The sequence below is a fragment of the Leptonychotes weddellii genome, chromosome 4 (assembly GCF_054177405.1).
Source record: "Leptonychotes weddellii isolate Sample4059 chromosome 4, ASM5417740v2, whole genome shotgun sequence".
NCBI classification, from domain to species: Eukaryota; Metazoa; Chordata; class Mammalia; order Carnivora; family Phocidae; genus Leptonychotes; species Leptonychotes weddellii.
In genome coordinates, this window is record NC_138372.1 from 162,912,481 (window position 1) to 162,930,327 (window position 17,847).

The following is a 17,847-nucleotide window of genomic DNA, read 5'->3' on the forward strand; positions in this document are numbered from 1 at the left end:
TTTTATGAAAGGAATTGATAAGAAGTTGGTTGAAAAAAAGAAAGAAGAGAGATTACAAAAAAAGGGGCGGGGGAGAGAATGTGATTAGGCAGGAGACTAGAACAAAGCCATACAGTAGAGATTTAGGGTATATTTTGGTCTGTTAGAAGAGACTGTACCCCAAAATTTTAAAGAGAGAACAACTTATATATATACCAAAAATAAGGTTAACTACAGTGAAGGGATAGAATATGACTCTAAAAATGAAAAATAAAAAGGATTTTTAAAAAAGTGTTTGATAAGATGTTGGTTGAAAAAGGGAAAAAGAAAAATTCAAGAAAAAAAAAAAGAAAATGAAAATTAAAAAAATCAACTTTGAAAGACTAAAGAATCATGGTAAAAAAGCCATGGATTTTATGTGCAGTATTCCCCTAGCGCTGGAGTTCTGCCGTTCTCATTGATCGGTAAACCTGGTCTTGGCTGGCCCTTCTCGCTGATCTTCTGGGGGAGGGGCCTGTTGCCTTGGTTTCCAAATGTCTTTGCCAGAGGCGGAATTGCCCCGCCCTTGCCGGTCTGGGCTAAGTAATCTGCTCGGGTTTGCTCTTGGGAGCTTTTGTTCCCTGCAAGCTTTCCGTACAGCTTTGGAGGTCGAGAGTGAAAATGGCGGCCTCCCAATCTCCGCCCCGGAGGACCCGAGAATTCGGGGCCCCACTCCTCAGTGTGCCCCCAGAGAAAAGCAGTCAGTCACTCCCGTCTCCCCGGTCTCTGGCCACATTCTGTGCTCACCCGGCCTGTGACCGAGCATTTCTATCTCTGGCACCCGACTGGGTGTGGTCTCCAAACCCAGGAGATCCCTGTGTGCACTCCCGCGCTGCTCCTCCCGGGGAAGGAAGGTGAGTCTCCCCGGATCTGCCGCTTGTTGGGTCCCTGCTGGAGGAGCAGGGACCTGACTCTGCCGCCGATCATGGTTTATGGCAACCCCAAGCTGAGAGCCCGCACCTCGGCTCCGTCTCTGCAGCCGGCTTCCCTGCTCTGATACCTGGGAGCTCTGCCACACTCAGGCACCCTGCTCTGATACCTGGGAGCTCTGCCACACTCAGGCACCCCTGGTCTTTCTGTGACCCCGAGGGTCCTGAGACCACACTGTCCCAGCGAGGGTTCCATCCCCAGCTTAGCCACTGGAGCCATGTCCCTCAGTGGAGCCAACTTCTAAAATTTCTGATTTTGTGCTCCGCGGCTCTATCACTTGCTAGAAGCCGCTGATGGAGGCCCCCTCCCCCGCCGTCTATCCTCCCGAATATCACCTTGGATTCACTTCTCCGCACGTCCTACCTTCCAGAAAGTGGTCGCTTTTCTGTTCAGAGAGTTGTTGCTATTCTTTTCTTCGATCTCCTGTTGAGTTTGTAGGTGTTCAGAATGGTTTGATCCCTATCCAGCTGAATTCCTGGGACCAGAAAATCCAGGTCTCCTACTCCCCCACCATCTTGCTCCCCGACATCGACATTTTTTGATAAGTGTACTCGAAGTGTGAAGAAAAACTGATAAAGGCTCTGAATGGGGCAAATACAGATTGCTGGGTGGTCTGCCCACACACCTTCCTGTGCCATCTCCCCTGTCCATCGTCTGATCCACAACTGTGCAAGTCATAAACCCCTGGGAGTCCAGTAGGTTGTGTCTGGTGGATTGCGACTGACCGCCTCCCTGTGGAAGGACCCATCTTGTGTCTGTCTGTGAATTCGTGGAAGTGGACCTTACAGCCTCTCTGCTACTGATTTGCAAGTTCTCCTCGGGACAGGTTGTGACATCCTACTGTTTTGCTCATTAGTGAGTTAAGTACAATCTTTGACATTTATTTATTTATATCTGTAAGGAAGTTATAGATTTACCTTTTTTAAAAAATTGTTTTTTTTTTTTAACAAAAGTGATACTTTTTCTTCTAAGCATTGCTTTAGCTTCATCTTTAAGATTTTGACCTCTGATGCTTGACAGCTAACACTGAGATCAGTCCCCGTCCAGAGCCCTGGGGAAGCTTGCAAAGGGAAGGCCAGAAAAACAGTCACTCATGAGCAGCTCAAGTACAATTATCCCAGTTCACTGCTGCTCTCAAAGAAATATGGCCAAAGGAATTTTTTTCAAATCTTTTTATTTATTCTTAATTTTTATTTATTTTTAGAAAGAGTGAGCACATGCAAGCAGGGAGAGGGGCAGAGGGGGAGAGAGAATTTTTTAATAATAAAAATTTTACAGTTTTTATTTATTTGAGAGAGAGAGAGAGAGCGAGCATGAGTGGGGGGAGGGGCACCGGGAAAGGGAGAAGCACACTCCCTACTGAGTGCAGAGCCCAATGTGGGTAGGGCTCAATCCCAGGACCCTGAGATCATGACCTAAGCTGAAGACCAGATGCTTAACTGATTGAGTCACCCAGGTGCCCTGAGAATATATTTTTTAAAGATTTATTTATTTTGAGAGAGAGAGTGAGTAGAAAGAGAGAATCTCAGGCAGACGCCCCGCTGAGCATGGAGCCCGATGCCAAGCTTAATCTCACAGGACCCTGAGATCATGACCTGAGCCGAAATCAAGAGTCAGGATGCTTAACCGGCTGAGCCACCCAGGTGACCTTGGCCAAAGGAAATTTTTTAAAAACGCTCTTTTCTATTGTTTTCTGCATGACCTAAGGAACATTAAATGGGATATCATTCAAAACTCTGAATAACCCTTCTAGACTGCATCCAAGGATCTTCATTTGGCCATAAGTATTGACTTGTATTTTTACTTATAGAACCCTTCAAGGAAAGAAGCAGTCAGTGATGTGTGTGATGACACTGGTCCTGAGGTAAAATTAAATACTTGTCCACCTCACCATTGTCCCTATCTTTCATTCATAGAACAGGAGAGGAGCCACTTCCTGTTTTCTTTGGGAGCAGGAAATGTTGCCTAAAAGAACTTGAGTTTCTTGGAGGAGGAAAGGCACTATGGTAGACTCTATACTCCTAACAATGTCTCTTGTCCCACATGCTCTTCCGGAAGCTAGCCACTCCTCCAGCAGACGTAGAGATGGAGTCTTCTCCCTTTGAAGCTGGACTGCCTCTGCGACTGCCCCAATCAACAGGGTGTGGCAGAAGTAAGCTGCCATACATTTCCTGGTTCTTTTGGGATGCTCACTCTTGGAACCTGGGTGCCATGCTCTGAGGAAGGCTAGACCAGCCCTCATGGACATGTGCAGGTGTTCTGGCTGTCAGCCCAGCTGAAGTCCTGGTCAAAAACCAGTATCAACTATCAATTGTGTGAGTGAAGACACCTCTAGGTGATTCCAGCCTCCAGATTTCAAGTTATCTCCAGCATAAGAGAGAAAAGACAAGCTATCTCCATTGTCTGTCTGTATTTCTGATCTACAGAAAGTGGGAGCATAATGAAATGGTTGTTCTATGTCACTAAGTATGGAATGATTGTTATGTAGCAATAATAACCAGAACAGGGCATTCTGATTTTTTCCCTTAGGTGGTGGAGGTAAGCAGACTCTACAACCCAGTTCTTCATAACCCTGAGTGATGTCAGGGGAGCTCCTGGGTCACTCTGGTCAGTGATTTCTCCCTTCAACAGACTGTGAACAAGTGCACTTTCCCAGAGCACCTGATGCAAGATGATGGCCTGTCAAGTTGGTCTTAATTTCTCTCTGAAATGGGCCCCAACCGATGTTCCTGTGAAGGAATAGATGCTGTGTGCTTCGTCCTGCCTTCCCCCCTTAACAGCAGGGCCTCCACTCTGTCCCAGGGTCTTGGCAACATCACCCTGCTCCCATCCAACCCTGAGAGGGCTCACGTGAGCCCTCAGATCCAGTGCATCACCAGCCTCAGCTCAGTGACACCACCTACAGAGCTTCTATGCATGGGTAACCCCCACATGGCTCTCATGAATGGTGACAACTCTGGTGTCATGGGTAGGCTGGGGCTCAGGGGCAAGTGGTGGGAGATGTGGCCTCACAGCAGGATGGGGTCCAGATCTTGTCCTCTGGGCAACAGTCCAAGGGGGTGTTTAAGTCGAGGAGGGGTGAGGTAGGGGTCATGTTGACAAGTGGATGATGGGAGATTGAGTGCAAGCAGTGGAAATGGGTTTAAAGGAGACAGGAGAAGCTCTTTGTGAGGTAGAACAGACAGGATTTAGTTGCCAACTGAATGCTGAACACAGGAAGCAGTGATGGTGTTTTCCAATCAACGTGAATGGAAAGTGAAGGCATAAAACAAGAGCCAGAGGACAGGAGGCAGAACAAGGTGAAGGGGCAGGAAAAGAGGAGAGAAGTTGATGGATGACCTGAGCGTTGGACCAGGAGGAGTCAGGTGAACTTTAGGAAAGCATCGAAGGCCTGAAACGGGGATTTCAGGGGGCATCAGCCAAGAGCTGGCAGCAGAAGCCACAGGAATGGGCCCAGGTGTCCCAGGAAGGGGAAGTGTACCCACGGAGAAGAGGATGGGGCCGAAGGGCTCACCCTGGGGGACGGCCTTATGTGAAGGGTGGAGGGAGCAGTTACGGAAAGAGGACGAGAACTGGGAGAGTGGGCTCTCAGAAGACAACTTTCCCTAGCACCTGATATGGCTCCTGGCACCTAGCAGGTGCTCAGTAAATGTTTGCCAAGTGAAGAGACCCAGCCACAGGGCCAATGGAAGTTTATCTCTCACACAGGGAAAACACCAGACCAAATCGGAGGAGCAAAAGTTAGGGAGTGAATTTGGAAAAGAACAGCTACTTTTGGCTACGGTCTGTTCCAGGAGTGTCAGACACGTTGGCCTGACAGGCGTCAACTGGAGACGGGCTAGCGCTTTCCATCCAAATGTGTCAGGCAAGCTGTGACAGACTGCAAATGGTGACAGACGTGCGCTGCGTGGTGCGGCCCCTGCTGTCAGGCGGAGGGCAGGCTTCCTGTGGCGGGGTAGGAGGGATGGCAGGGAAGGAGGGCACTGCAACCCAGGCCCTGGGGCTGGAGCAGCACTGCCCGCCCCGTCCCCGTGACTGCCACGGTCAGCGGTCTCGTGCCATTCACAGGCCACTCACAGGCGAGGGTCCCACTGCTAGGAGCGGATGCAGAGATGGAAACAGCTGTGCGGGACACAAGGGGACATGATGGTGGAGAAAGGACAGTTGTCGCTGCTCAACACCAGCTACAGAGAAGCAGGAGAAGTTTGTGGACCTGAGGGCATCTGGGCAACAGGACCAGAAGCTGGCATCACATCCGTGAGATTTTTCTCTCTCCTGGGGCCTCTCCTGCCCCTGGAGGCGCTGGTGTGGGCGCAGAAGCAATGAGCCTTCCGGAAGCAAGAAAAGGCCGAAGCAGAGGTAAGGAGGATGGCGCAGGGAGGACCCGCAGAGAGCAGCCGGAGCACCAGATTCCGGAAGCGGGGTATTATTCGCATAAACGGAACACTGAATGCTCACCTTGCAGCAAGTGATTAAAACAACGTATTTGTGTCTCCCACTCTTCCTTTCCTCTTTCTTCAATGGGGTGGCCCTGCCCTGGATGAAGATGTAGGCAGGTCCTATGGACGTTTCCTCCTACTCTTGGGGAATAGAGGCCTTTCAGTGCTCCCAGTCTCTGCTCAGTAAAGTCACCACCCTGGCATTAACCTTCTCCACTCCTCTCCCTCCCCTGCCCCGGGCCATCCTGGAGTCAGGAAGGCAGGGGCAGGTGAGGAGAGAGAGGTGAGGGGGCATGTGTGGGCTCCATCCATTGCCGCCCTCTACCATGCTGTGGACCCTGGGAGCATGACCTCTGAGGGCCACATGGGCAGGCTCCCTTGCCCCTGGCTTCTGGTCGGGTTTGGCCGGTGGGAAACTCTAGCAAGAGATTGGAGGGAGGAGGAAATTAAGGTCACGATGTTTATTTCCCCATTTCATCCCTGTGGGCTGCATCCCTGGAAGAAGGTCCCAGTTCCTGCTGGCTGTCTACTGCCTTCAGTTGTCTCTCTGGGTCCAGGTGACCACTCTCTCTCTTTACCCATTCAAGTCCAAGGCTAGGAACTGCCAGGACCTTGACTGGTACAGGTAAGATGGTCCTCACTTGGCTTGGCCAGGCTTCTTGCTCTGCTAGCCTAGAGGACAAATGAAGCTGACTATTCTCCTTCTTGAGGCCCTTTCATGGACTCTTCAGAGGCTCCCCGTTTGCCCCTCAACTATGTTCCTGGTCCTGGGCAGTCCTCTGAGCATCCTTCCTCAGCCTCGCACGCAGTGGCATGCCTCCAGCCTCCTCCCTGGGCTCCTCACCCCTCCAGACGGCCCAAATGGACAGAGCCCATGACAACCCACATCTAGTCCTTGGAAAAGTCTCATGCTTCCCTGTCCCCAGCCAGCTGTGGGAGGGGGCCACACTCTCCGCTCCTCTGGCACAGCTTTTCTCTGGTCCCATGGATGATTCCCCTAGCAGGATGGGACTCTGGCCCACTGTCAGTTTCAGATTTCTCAGGCATGAGTCAAGCACCAGCCTGTGTGTCCCCAAACTTCAGGAAACTCTTCAAAACTCCCTGGTTCAACCCTTTGGAGGCCCTCTCACTAAGCTTGGGCTACAGAGGAGGAGCCCCGAATCGGAAGTGGAGCTCACAGTAAGGTAACAGCTCTCTCCAAAGACATGTGTTCATCCATCTTCACCCCCAAAGACATCATCCCCCACAAAGCCCCTCTACCCTCATACTTCTTTTCATATTTCCAAAGGGAGTGAGTCTTTTTAAGATTCATGAAGTAGGTTTGTGCCTATTTTCTTTGAAAACATTGCCATGTGAACCATCTCATTCACTTTGGTAGGTAAAAGTCTTTCATATTAGAAACCCAGTCAAAAATGACTTAATGAGAATCTCATTCTAACATCTTGTTGTGCTATCTTAGAGCAAGCCACCTGATCTTTGGGAGTCTCAGTTGTAAAACATAACAGTGGGTTCAGAAAAGTTAGCTCAGTTTGCTAGTATAATTGATCCACATTTGTTTGCATCACAAAAATATAAGCTCAGTGAAACCCAAGAGATGTTTCTTTGGGTTCACTATTATACTCCCTGTACTTGGTCCACGGTAGGCACATTCCTATTGAATGAAAAATGAACAAATGCTTAGTTGAGAGGATTTCTCCTAAGATCAAAAACGAGATGGGCATAGGAAAATATTTGGCAAAAAACCCCAAAAACAAAACGCTACAAAATCCAAAGACACTCCTTTGGGAGCAATATGATTGCCCAGTGGTAGGCTTGCCTTTTTAGATCAAGCATTGTCAGGGCCGCCTCTCCATTAGCTCTCCCAGCCCTTCTCTGATACTCTGCCCTGCTCAGCCTGCTCCAGTCACCCTGGCTTACTGGCTGTTCCTGAAACCATGTGCTACCTCAGGGCCTTTGCACATGCTGTTCTCAGTTTTTAGGACACTCTTCCCCCAGGTATGCCCATGGCTCACTACCTCATGGCTGGATCTCATTGGAGATCCCTGCTACACTGCCCAGATTTTATCCTGTGAATCTTCCTCCTAGCCTTCTGTAAAGAGGTCTGCACTTACCCTGGATGACTGTGCATTGATAAACAGAGTTTTCAGGGGTTACTAGACACCAACTCTAAACTGCTGGTAGTTCCTGGGAGACCCAAAACAACAATGTGGTTCACAGTCAGGGGGAGGCTGTTTTTTTATTTCAATTGGGAGAGACTGGGATGAAAAAGTTTTATTTTTGAACCTAGCCAGTTTAGTTCCTTTATATTTTCTCTAAATGCTGCTTGAAAATGGACCAATTATTTGTGTCTTTTTTTTTTTTTTTTTAGATTTTATTTATTTGCGAGAGAGAGAAGGAGAGACAGAGAGCATGAGAGGGGGGAGGGTCAGAGGGAGAAGCAGGCTCCCCGCCGAGCAGGGAGCCCGATGCGGGACTCGATCCCGGGACTCCAGGATCATGACCTGAGCTGAAGGCAGCCGCTTAACCGACTGAGCCACCCAGGCGCCCTATTTGTGTCTTTTGATTTGGAGCTAAAAACGCTAGTGGTCCTCTGGCATTCTACTTGGAAATCTCTTTCCCTACACCTACTCAGGCAGGAGGTACATTTATAATGTTTCCACGTGACTCCAGGCAACAGCTCTGCTAACCTTTCCTCCTCTATGTCCAGGGGTCTCCTTTCCCCCAGCACTGAAGAGCACTTTCTTCTTTCCCATAAGCCCTCAGGACAGCCTCCTCAAGGCTGGCGGAGCTTCTGTAACCTCCTGGTGGCACGACAGAGGTGCCCAGCTCAGCTCTCCCCAAGAGAGAATCTGCACAAGGAGTACAGAGCACCAAAAGTCTCCCGCCCTGGCCACCAGTCTCAGGGCAGGGAGCTACTGGCCAAGACCTGAATATGGCAGGGGTAGCTGGGCTCAGCCATCTTGACCCAAGAGGCTCGTCTTCTGTGGACAACCCTGTGCTAGAGCTCCCGCTGGGCTGGCTGGAGTGCTCTCAGAGCTGCACTGTCTCCCAAGGCTCCATTTAGCCCATCCTCCATCCCCCTCCCTTCACCTCCTTCCCCTCATTTTGTGGAAGTCAAGCCTATATCTACAGCCTTAGAGGTTCTCCCTTCCTACCTCTGCTCACTCTCCTCTTCATCATTCCAAAGTATTACCACCAATAATCATGAGAAGAAAATTGAAACACTGCTAAAATCATATTAAAGCATTCCAATTCGATCTGAAATTACAGTTTTAACTTCTGAGCTTGACCAATTTGCTGAAGTACCAATTTAATAATCAGGCCTTTTATCTCTGACTTCATCTGTCTGCATTAGCAGCCAGTCCTATGATTGAAAATCAACGTCTTAATGTAATAGTTCTTTGATTTATGGAACATTTGCACTAGGAGCATTTTATTATAGACAAATGAGTTATAGCATTTTAAGGTGTACATTTGAATTTTAAACTAGTTTAAGAATATTACTGTATAAAGTAGAAGCTAAAACACTGGAGTAGTAACGTTGATAAATAACTCTGTGTTTACCATAAATGGTCTGCACACACTCTGCAATGAACAGAACTGGGTCTGGTGGGTCCATCGATGCAGCCTGATGTTTCAAATCAATGGAGGCACTTCAGGGTTATCTTCAAAGTCGGGATCTTCCTCACTTGCTGTAATTTTGGGTTCAGATTGAACTCTTCGGGGCCTGTGTTTTTTCTCTTGAACTATGTTAGCCACATCAGGGAAGGAATGCTTGCTAGGATCTACTTCTAGTTTCTCAATTTGCTTGCTTCTACAACAGCAAAAAAGGCAAAAGGAAATTGAGATGCCTTTTTAAATGAAATTTCAAACAGAATCAATCATCCATTCATTTATTCAGCAAACATCAGCAAGTGCTATCCTTAGAGCATAGAGATGCTTATAGAGCATACAGCATAGAGATACAATAAGAGACTGTCCCTGGTTTCAGGTAGCTCAGAGCCCTGTAGGAGCAAGAGTGGAGAAGTAAAGTGCTGGGGAGTTAGGCTGGGAGACTCTGCTCATTTGAGAATCTGTATTTATTCACTTTTTAAAAGATTTAATTTTTAAGCAATCTCTATACCCAACATGGGGCTCGAACTCACAACCTGAGATCAAGAGTTGCATGCTCTACTGACTAAGCCAGCCGGGTGCCCCACACCTGAGAATCTTTAAATGATACAGCAGGCAAACCCCACAGCCAGGATCAATAACAGAACCACTATGGACAGGTCTTACTCCTGAATGTAGTTAATCAGGCTCCTGGACCCTGCTGCTTTAGATGATCCAGCCTGCATGCAGGAGCATTTATATACATTCGGGTGCCTAGAAAGCTCTGTCCACCAGTTTCCCCCACAAGATCCCACTCCTGCTGCCGGCACTCAGTTCTCTTGGTGACAGTTACGTGAAAACAGAACAAGAAAGATCCCCATGCCTCCATCATATAGAAAATTCTAGATACTATAGGTCATTGGGCTACTTCCCTGGTAATTTCAATCTGTAGGTCTGGGGTTGGGCCCAGTACTCTGTATTTATATCAAGTTCCCCCCAGTGCCTTTGATAATCAACTTATTTTGGAATCACTGTACTGGTCATTCTGTCAGTCATTCAGCAGAATATATTAAGTGCCTCTATTCCAGCCCCCAGCCATTCTATGGTCTGTGCAAATAGGCACGTTTCCTAGTAGCATCTAACAGTACAGCATAGAGTTCGAATAGAACATTTATCACATTATCATGTAATTGTCTCATTATTGGTCTGTTCTCCCTATTAGACCAGCGTCCTTGAAGCAATTATATTGTCTTTTTCACCTTGTATCTTTGGTATATAGCTTTACTGAATACATGTTAAATAAATGAAAAAACATTATACTACTGTGCAATCCTGAAATTAAATAAGACATCTTTGACCTACAGAAAATCACAATTGGCTTCATCCAGGAGCTCCATACTGATGTCCTCAGACACAGTGTATGGTGGGGAGGGAGGTTTGACTTTCTCTGGAGAGTGTAAACCCTCTGTTGTTCTTGTAACCTTTTCCCCCTCATTCCTGTTGGCTGAGTAGCCCTTGAAGGCACTTGAGGTTTTTATTTTTCTCAGTGTTTTGACTAATACACATGGACCCGCTGAAGGAGAGTGTAATGTATACAAAGAATATAAAGCATAAATATTCCAAAGACCCAGACTGTACGCTATAAACTATGTAGTCATTATTAAGTATAGCTTTACATTTTAATTCCCATGCTCTTATTTAAAAGGCTATCGTATCTATGACTTAATTAAGTAAATACCTAAATTCGTCTATTATAATTATGTTGACTTTGAGGAAAAGCAGCCTATCTCACTTCCAGGCATATACCTCTTGGGCCACAACTTCTGGATCTTAGTAATAAACACTGAACTCAGCCAGATGTCACCCCCTTCAGATGTTGTGAGGAATAATTTGCATGTAGGACTTTAATTGGTCATGAGTCTCTGGGTAATGGACAGTGAGCAGATAGGCCAGGGGCACCTGTGGATCACACTAATCCCAAAATAAAGAGGAGAGGGGCTTTTGTCCCCCTCAATGTCAGACGCCCAACAGATGCCCATTACCAGTTTAGTTTTACCCACCACCTGACTGTCAGCACCAGAACTTCTGGAGTCTAATTAAGAATAACTGGAAAGCAAAATGAATATTTTTATCACCATGGAAGAAAGCAAGAGAAAAGGTCTAAAATCACTAGGCATAAAACACATCAAAGATTGATTCCTTTTATTAAAGAACATAAGGAAAGAACTTGCTTCTGGTAATATGGAAGGCTAGCATATTTGGACCAAAGATTCCTGCCTCCCATTAAAAACTTTAGGGAGGTCAGGAAAGATGTGATAAGATAATAAGGAACCCTAAGGGCAGAATTCAGTAAAAGGAGGAACGAGGGAGGAAGTAGATCCCTGAAGCCACCTTTGCCCTGAGGGAATTTGCTGAGTCCCTAAAGTGGTGCTTTTTGGTCTTGCTGGCCTTATGGAGTCTGGGAACAGGGGTCAAGGCCCTGAGTGTGCCAGGTGAGCAGTCTGACAGGACAGCCTCTCTACCAGAAGGCTTTTCTGTCATGTAAGAGTGAATGAAAAGTAAACCCACTCTGCCCACCACCCTGGGGACTGTGAGAAGAGTGGGACAGAGAAAGGCTGTGTTGGGAAAGCCATGGTTAAAAACCACCGGTCTTGAATTTAGAGTAAAGTGGTTCCAAACTGGCAGTGTCCTCAGGTAGGGTCTGCCCCAAAGCACATGCCAATTTTTTTCCCAGGCTCAGCACCTCCCAGGCTTCTGAGAAGCCCCCAAACTATTTCCTAAGGCAATAGAGCAGCTCACCATCAAAATTAAGATCACCCAAGGAAAAGGGTCACTTTGCATGAGAACAAGCAGAAGCAGTAAGAACACAAATAGAAACAACCTCAGATTTTGAATATGAAAGAATGAATTATGAAACCAATAAGATGTTTCAGACTTAATAGCATAATGTTGAACTTTTCTTCTGGGACTGGCAATCAGGCAAAGATGCCCGCTCTTCATCTCCATTCTACATCGTACTGGTGCCTTTCCCTACGCACTAAGGCATGAAAAAGAAGTAAAAGATACAAGATTAGGAAGAAAGAAAGTCATCATTCTCTGTAGATATATAGAAAATCCAAAAGGACCAACAAATTAATAAAATCAGACGAGAGATCAGCAAGGTTGCCAGGTACAAAATCAAACACAAAAGTGAATTACTTTTCACTTCCACCATCATCTTCCACCAGGTGATGGTTGTAAATTATTGCCATAGATGCCACCGAGTTGTATACTTTTAGATACTTAAGATGGTGAATTTTATGTTATATGTATTTTACCACGATAAAAAAATCAATTGCAAATCTGTATACTAGCAATAAAAACACATTTCTGATAGCATCAAAATACCATACACCTAAAAAATTAATACAACATGGGTATATTTAACATGAATCTGGACATAAGCCTTGCAGCCTTCACAAGAAATAACTCACTATGGATCACTGACCTAAACACAAAATGCAAAACTGTGAAACTCCTAGAAGAGAACGCAGGAGAAGAGCTAACCAGCCCTGGGTACGGCGATGCCAGTTTAGGTACAACAGCAAATGCACAATCCATGAAAGAAATAGTTGACAAGCTGGATTTCATTAAAATTAAAAACTTCTGCTCCATGAAAGACGATTTTGGGAGAAAGACAAGACAAGCCACAGACCGGGAGAAAATATTCGCAAAAAACATCTGATGAATGACTGTTATCCAAAACATACAAAGAACTCCTCAAACATAAGAAAACAGTGTGATTGGAAGATGGGCCAAGGACCTTCGCAGACACCTCACCAATGAAGATGTGCAGCTGGCAAATTAGCAAATGAAAAGATGCTCCAGACCATATGTCATCAGGGAAATGCAAATTAAAACAACAAGGAGATACAAGTACATGCATGTTAGAATGGCCAAAGTCCAGAATGTTGACACTACCAAACGCTGGCAAGAATGAGGAGCAACAGGAACTCTCATACATTACTAGCAGGGATGGAAAGTGGTACAGCCACTTTGGAAGACAGTTTGGCAGTTTTTTCACATAACTAAACACACCCTTAACCATGCAATCCAGCAATCGCACTTCTCGGTATTTACCCAAAGGAGTTGAGAATTTATGTCCACACAAAAACCTGCACACTGTGTTTATAACAGCTTCATTCATAATTTCACAAAACTGGAAGCAACCAAGATTTCTTTCAGTGGGCAAATGGATAAATAAATTGTGGTCCATCCAGATAATGGAGTATTATTCAGCACTAAAAAGAAATACATTATCAAGTCATGGAAAGACATGGAGGAACCTTAAATGTATATTACTAAGTGAAAGAAGCCAATCTGAAAAGGCTACATACTAAATGATTCCAACTCTAAGACATTCTGGAAAAGGTAAAACTAGAGAGACAGTAAAAAGATTAATAGTTGCCAGGGGTGGGGGTGGGGGAGAGAGGGATGAATGGGTGAAGCACAGGTATTTTTAGGACAGTGCAACTACTCTGTATGATATTATGACAGTAGATAACTGTCATTATATATTTGTCAAAACCCACAGAATGAACAACACTGAGTTTGAACCTTAATGTAAACTATGAATTTTGGGTGATAATGATGTGCATCAATGTAGGTTCAACAGCTGTAACAAATGTACCACTCTGGTGGTAGATGTTGACAGTGGGGAAGACTGTGCATGAGTGGGGGCCATGGACATATGGGAAATCTCTGTGCTTTTCACTCAATTTTTCTGTGAACCTAAGACTGCTCTAAAGAAAAATGTCTATATATATAAAAAAAAAAAAAGACACCATGAATGTAGTAGGAAGGCAAGCCCAAGAACAGACTAAGAGTTATAATTCTGGCTCTACTATCACTTAGCAACTTTGTGATCTTGGGCAAATTAATCTCTTTGAACCTCAGTCCATTAGGAATAACCCAATTTCTCTTACAGTAATTTTGAAGATGAAAGACAGAGAGTATCATGGAGCACAGACTAGGCACTCCACACTCAATAAAACCATTCTGAGCAAGTTATGTGTCCTCCTTGATCAGACAGTGTCATGGGACTACGAGAGTTCACAGCATCGGTTACCTTCCCACAAAACATGATCCCCTCTGGTCCCAGTGAACAGAACCTTACTCCACTGATCTTCCGCCTGCAGTCACTCTGTCTGCATAGTAAGAGCAAAGGCTCGCTCTAGCTATGAGAGGTCTATTGTTAGGTCCGCCATCCTCCTTCCCATTGAGCTCACAGCTGCCTGACCTCGTTCCCACGTGCAGCCTCCACAGGCAGCTGTTTGGTTCATGGGATCGCCCAGCCAGAGGCTGAGGTGATGTGGATGGTGACGTTTGTCAATGATGAAGGAGCGCTGCCACAAACAACCCTCACATAGATATGTAATGCATAGCTGGGAGGTGATTATTTCTCAGCAGTACAAACGAACAAGAGAGGCTTTGCAAATGTAACATAGGAAGTAATCACTGTAATGGTGATCTCCCCGGGGTCTGAAGACCAGCTCCATGCTGTTTGCCATGACTTGGCTTCCTGTTCCTGCGATTCCTTACAAACTGGATTCACACTCCTTACATGTGTGGATGCTGCTGGGGGTCAATTATGACCATGGATATTCGTAATAGCGTAATACCCTTGAATCTCTGTAAGTTACACATATGTCTGACATGGAAGCCACTAAACTAGGAAATATGAGAGTGGGTCTCCAAGGTTAAAAACAGAAACCCACCTATCAGAAGGAATCCAACTCCACACCTGTTGTTCAGACAAACCCGTTTGAAAATCCACAAAACTTCCACAGTTGACTCAGAATATATGAATGCCTGACTGCTTGTATTATGCAAGACGTAAATATAGCTCTTGTTCAGGTATTTTTGTGATGATAATTTCAGCATATACATTTGTATCACAAAGATAGTTTGCCTGGGTTCAAAATAGATTTTGCCATCTGGATTGTAAGAGTCTGGAAATCATGACAAGCAGAAGGAAAGCCGAAAGGCCTGGGATGTGCATTCTAAGGAAGAACTGAAATGAGGAGACCTCTGTCCAGAATACTTTAAGGGATGCCACTGCTCACAGGAGCTGGGCTTTGTTCTGAGGGTCTTCAGGCTGCAGAGCTAGAATGTTCAGCGGGGAATGGAGGAGAGGCTTCCTGCCACTGGGGAGTATGGAGAGCAAGGAGGGAGCCGGTGGGAGAGAGGTTGACGCAGAGGCTTGAAGATCACCTGTGAGTAGGAGGTTGACAGGAGGGTACATGATGGGGCCTCTTGGCCCTTGCATCCCTGAGAGTTTTAGGATCTATGAAGTGACATATCACGGCTACCCGAACTTCAGACATCCTAAACTTCTCTCCCTCATTTGCCCCATCTGTAAGCTGAGGATAAAATTGGGAAGGACAAAGTGTGTTAATATGCGTGAAGCACACAGAACAGTGCCTGATACAAAGGGAGTGCTCAGTCAATGTTAGTGGTCACTGGTGCTGACATCACCACTCTTACCATTATCGTCACAAGTAACTGGGGCCTGTACATACACAAGGTTTGTTTTTTTAGGGATCAAGAGCCCTACAAATCGAGAGTCTACATTTTGGAAATAAACATTAACATTCACAGCAGGAATCCTTTATAAACTTTAAATAACTGTATCTCTGGGGAAGGTACATTCTAGACACCAAATGACAATGAAGAGAACGATAATAAAGCTCAAGACAGACAGCTGGGGAGGTGGTACCTTTTGTTTGTGTGCTCTCTGCTGCTGTCCAAGGTACTTTCCCCAGCCTTTGATGTTTGTCTCCAACCTGTGATTACTCCGTCTACCTGAAATCAAAATACAACACACACTAAGTGGTACATTACTCTCTGATATATCCTCAAAAATATACACTACCTATGTATTTTTAAGAAGTTAAAACATTTTAATTTTCTCTACACAGTCCATAAAAGAGTCTAACTATAAGCCCCTGTATGTGGTATGAGAAAATTATATCACAAATTGTGAAGGATAGCCACAAGCTATCCTTCATCTGCCAAAGGCCCAGCAAGAGGAATGCAGTGAATTAATTCATGTAACAAATATTTTCTGAGAGCCAGCGACATGCCAGACACTGCTTGGGGGTCGGGGGGTGGGAATACAGATGTGGTGGAGACATTGCCTCTGAGCTGCCCCGCTCCACATGCATGTTGCAGCGGGAAGCACACCGAGGTAGAAGCCCAAATCCCAACCTTCCCGGCACACTGAACCCCATGAGATATGAGCTCGAAGGCCACTTCTGGTATGAAAAATTCTGTAAAAATTCTGTAATTCTTCCACTTATTTTAAACCAAATAAGCTCAGTGCTAAGGATGTTGAGTTCTCAATAAATAAAACTGATTTAATCCAACAAACATACAGCAAAGATTATTCACACCCAGCACCTTTCCCTTAGGAAGCTCAAAGGTACAAGAGTGTGGGGGCAGAAGAGAACATGTGGCCATTTACTAGACCCAGACACCACGCTGGACATATATGCCTGCCAATATGAGGCAGTTCACTTGTTTTATTTAACCCCTAACTCCCAGTATTCCTATGAGACAAGGATTATTTGTAGGCAGATAGAAGGAATTTTAAAACTCCTCTTTTCGTGTTGTTTTCGTCCACTGACCAAGATGGCGGCTCCTGCCTTTTCTTTCCAGGGAAGAGAGAGGTCTGGAGTGTGTACATTTCCCTCTCCACCCTAATCATTTTTCTTTGGGGAAGAAGTACTTCATTTACTGGCCATATCTCACTGGTGGGCAGGGTCACTCCTCTGCAGGTGAGGGACATCGCTGCCCTTTCTCTTTTGGGCCTGAGACTTCACTTACTGCACAGCAATGGTCAGATCCATGAAGAAACAGACTAGGCTTGGACTTTGAGGGTCTGGTCACCATCCCCACTCCCATCTGCAGGCTCAGGCAAGCATACTGGACTCATTATCTGTGCATGGGAAGGGAATCAGGAGCCCCAAGGTAGTCTCAATCTTAAGCTAGATTCTCCAATCCAAGCTTTACCAAACCTCTGAATCAGAGCGGTGGCCCCTTAATCCAATTATTAGATGGGGTAATCTGTTTCCCATCTGACTAACGATTCTTGGTTGTATGTCCCATTGGTTAGAGCCCCAGAAAGCCTATCCCATTGTTTGTCACATGAATGTTTAAGGAAGTGAATGGTGAACAAAGAAATAAAGTAATGAATCCTAATCTGAGGGACGGTAGAATCAAATTTGGGGAGGGGCGCCTGGGTGGCTCAGTCATTAAGCGTCTGCCTTTGGCTCAGGTCATGATCCCAGGGTCCTGGGATCGAACTCCGCATCGGGCTCCCTGCTCGGCGGGAAGCCTGCTTCTCCCTCTCCCACTCCCCCTGCTTGTGTTCCCTCTCTCGCTGTGTCTCTCTCTGTCAAATAAATAAATAAAATCTTTAAAAAAAAAAAAGAATCAAATTTGGGGAGGTGAATGCCTGATGGATAACTATCCCTTGATGGTAATCTTTCTATGTTGTGGTATAGAACCAGTGTTTTAGACAGTGCAGTTGTATATTTATCATATTTAAAAACAATTCAATCCATCTGTGGGTGTGATTTCATGCAGCTCCCTTATGCAGAGGAAGATGCAATAGGTTTGCCCTTCCCTTCCCATAGACCTCATGGGAGGGCCCCTGTATGATGCAGAAAGGAAAGATCTGCTGAAACCCCACCCTTTCAGTGTGTCTACTGAATACTTGACTGGGAAAAATACCTGTAAGTACCACACATGGTTTGTGCAATGGCCAGACTTGTGCTGAGACCCTGGGAGAAAAGAGCAGTGAATATTGCAGGGCCCAAGGACACTA

General features: G+C 45.8%; 1 protein-coding gene across 2 annotated transcripts in view; it reads right to left on the reverse strand.

Annotated features, from left to right (window-relative positions):
* Positions 1-7,736: 7,736 nt before the first annotated feature.
* DNAAF11 (dynein axonemal assembly factor 11) overlaps positions 7,737-17,847 on the reverse strand; it is a 51,969-nt gene continuing 41,858 nt past the window's right edge. For both annotated transcript variants that reach the window (XM_081816563.1, XM_081816564.1), the window contains exons 9-10: positions 15,736-15,821; positions 7,737-9,201 (exon numbers count right to left, since the gene is read on the reverse strand). In XM_081816563.1, coding sequence (XP_081672689.1) covers positions 9,024-9,201; positions 15,736-15,821 — 264 coding nt within the window. In that variant the 3' untranslated portion in view covers positions 7,737-9,023. The remainder of the gene's footprint in view (positions 9,202-15,735; positions 15,822-17,847) is intronic.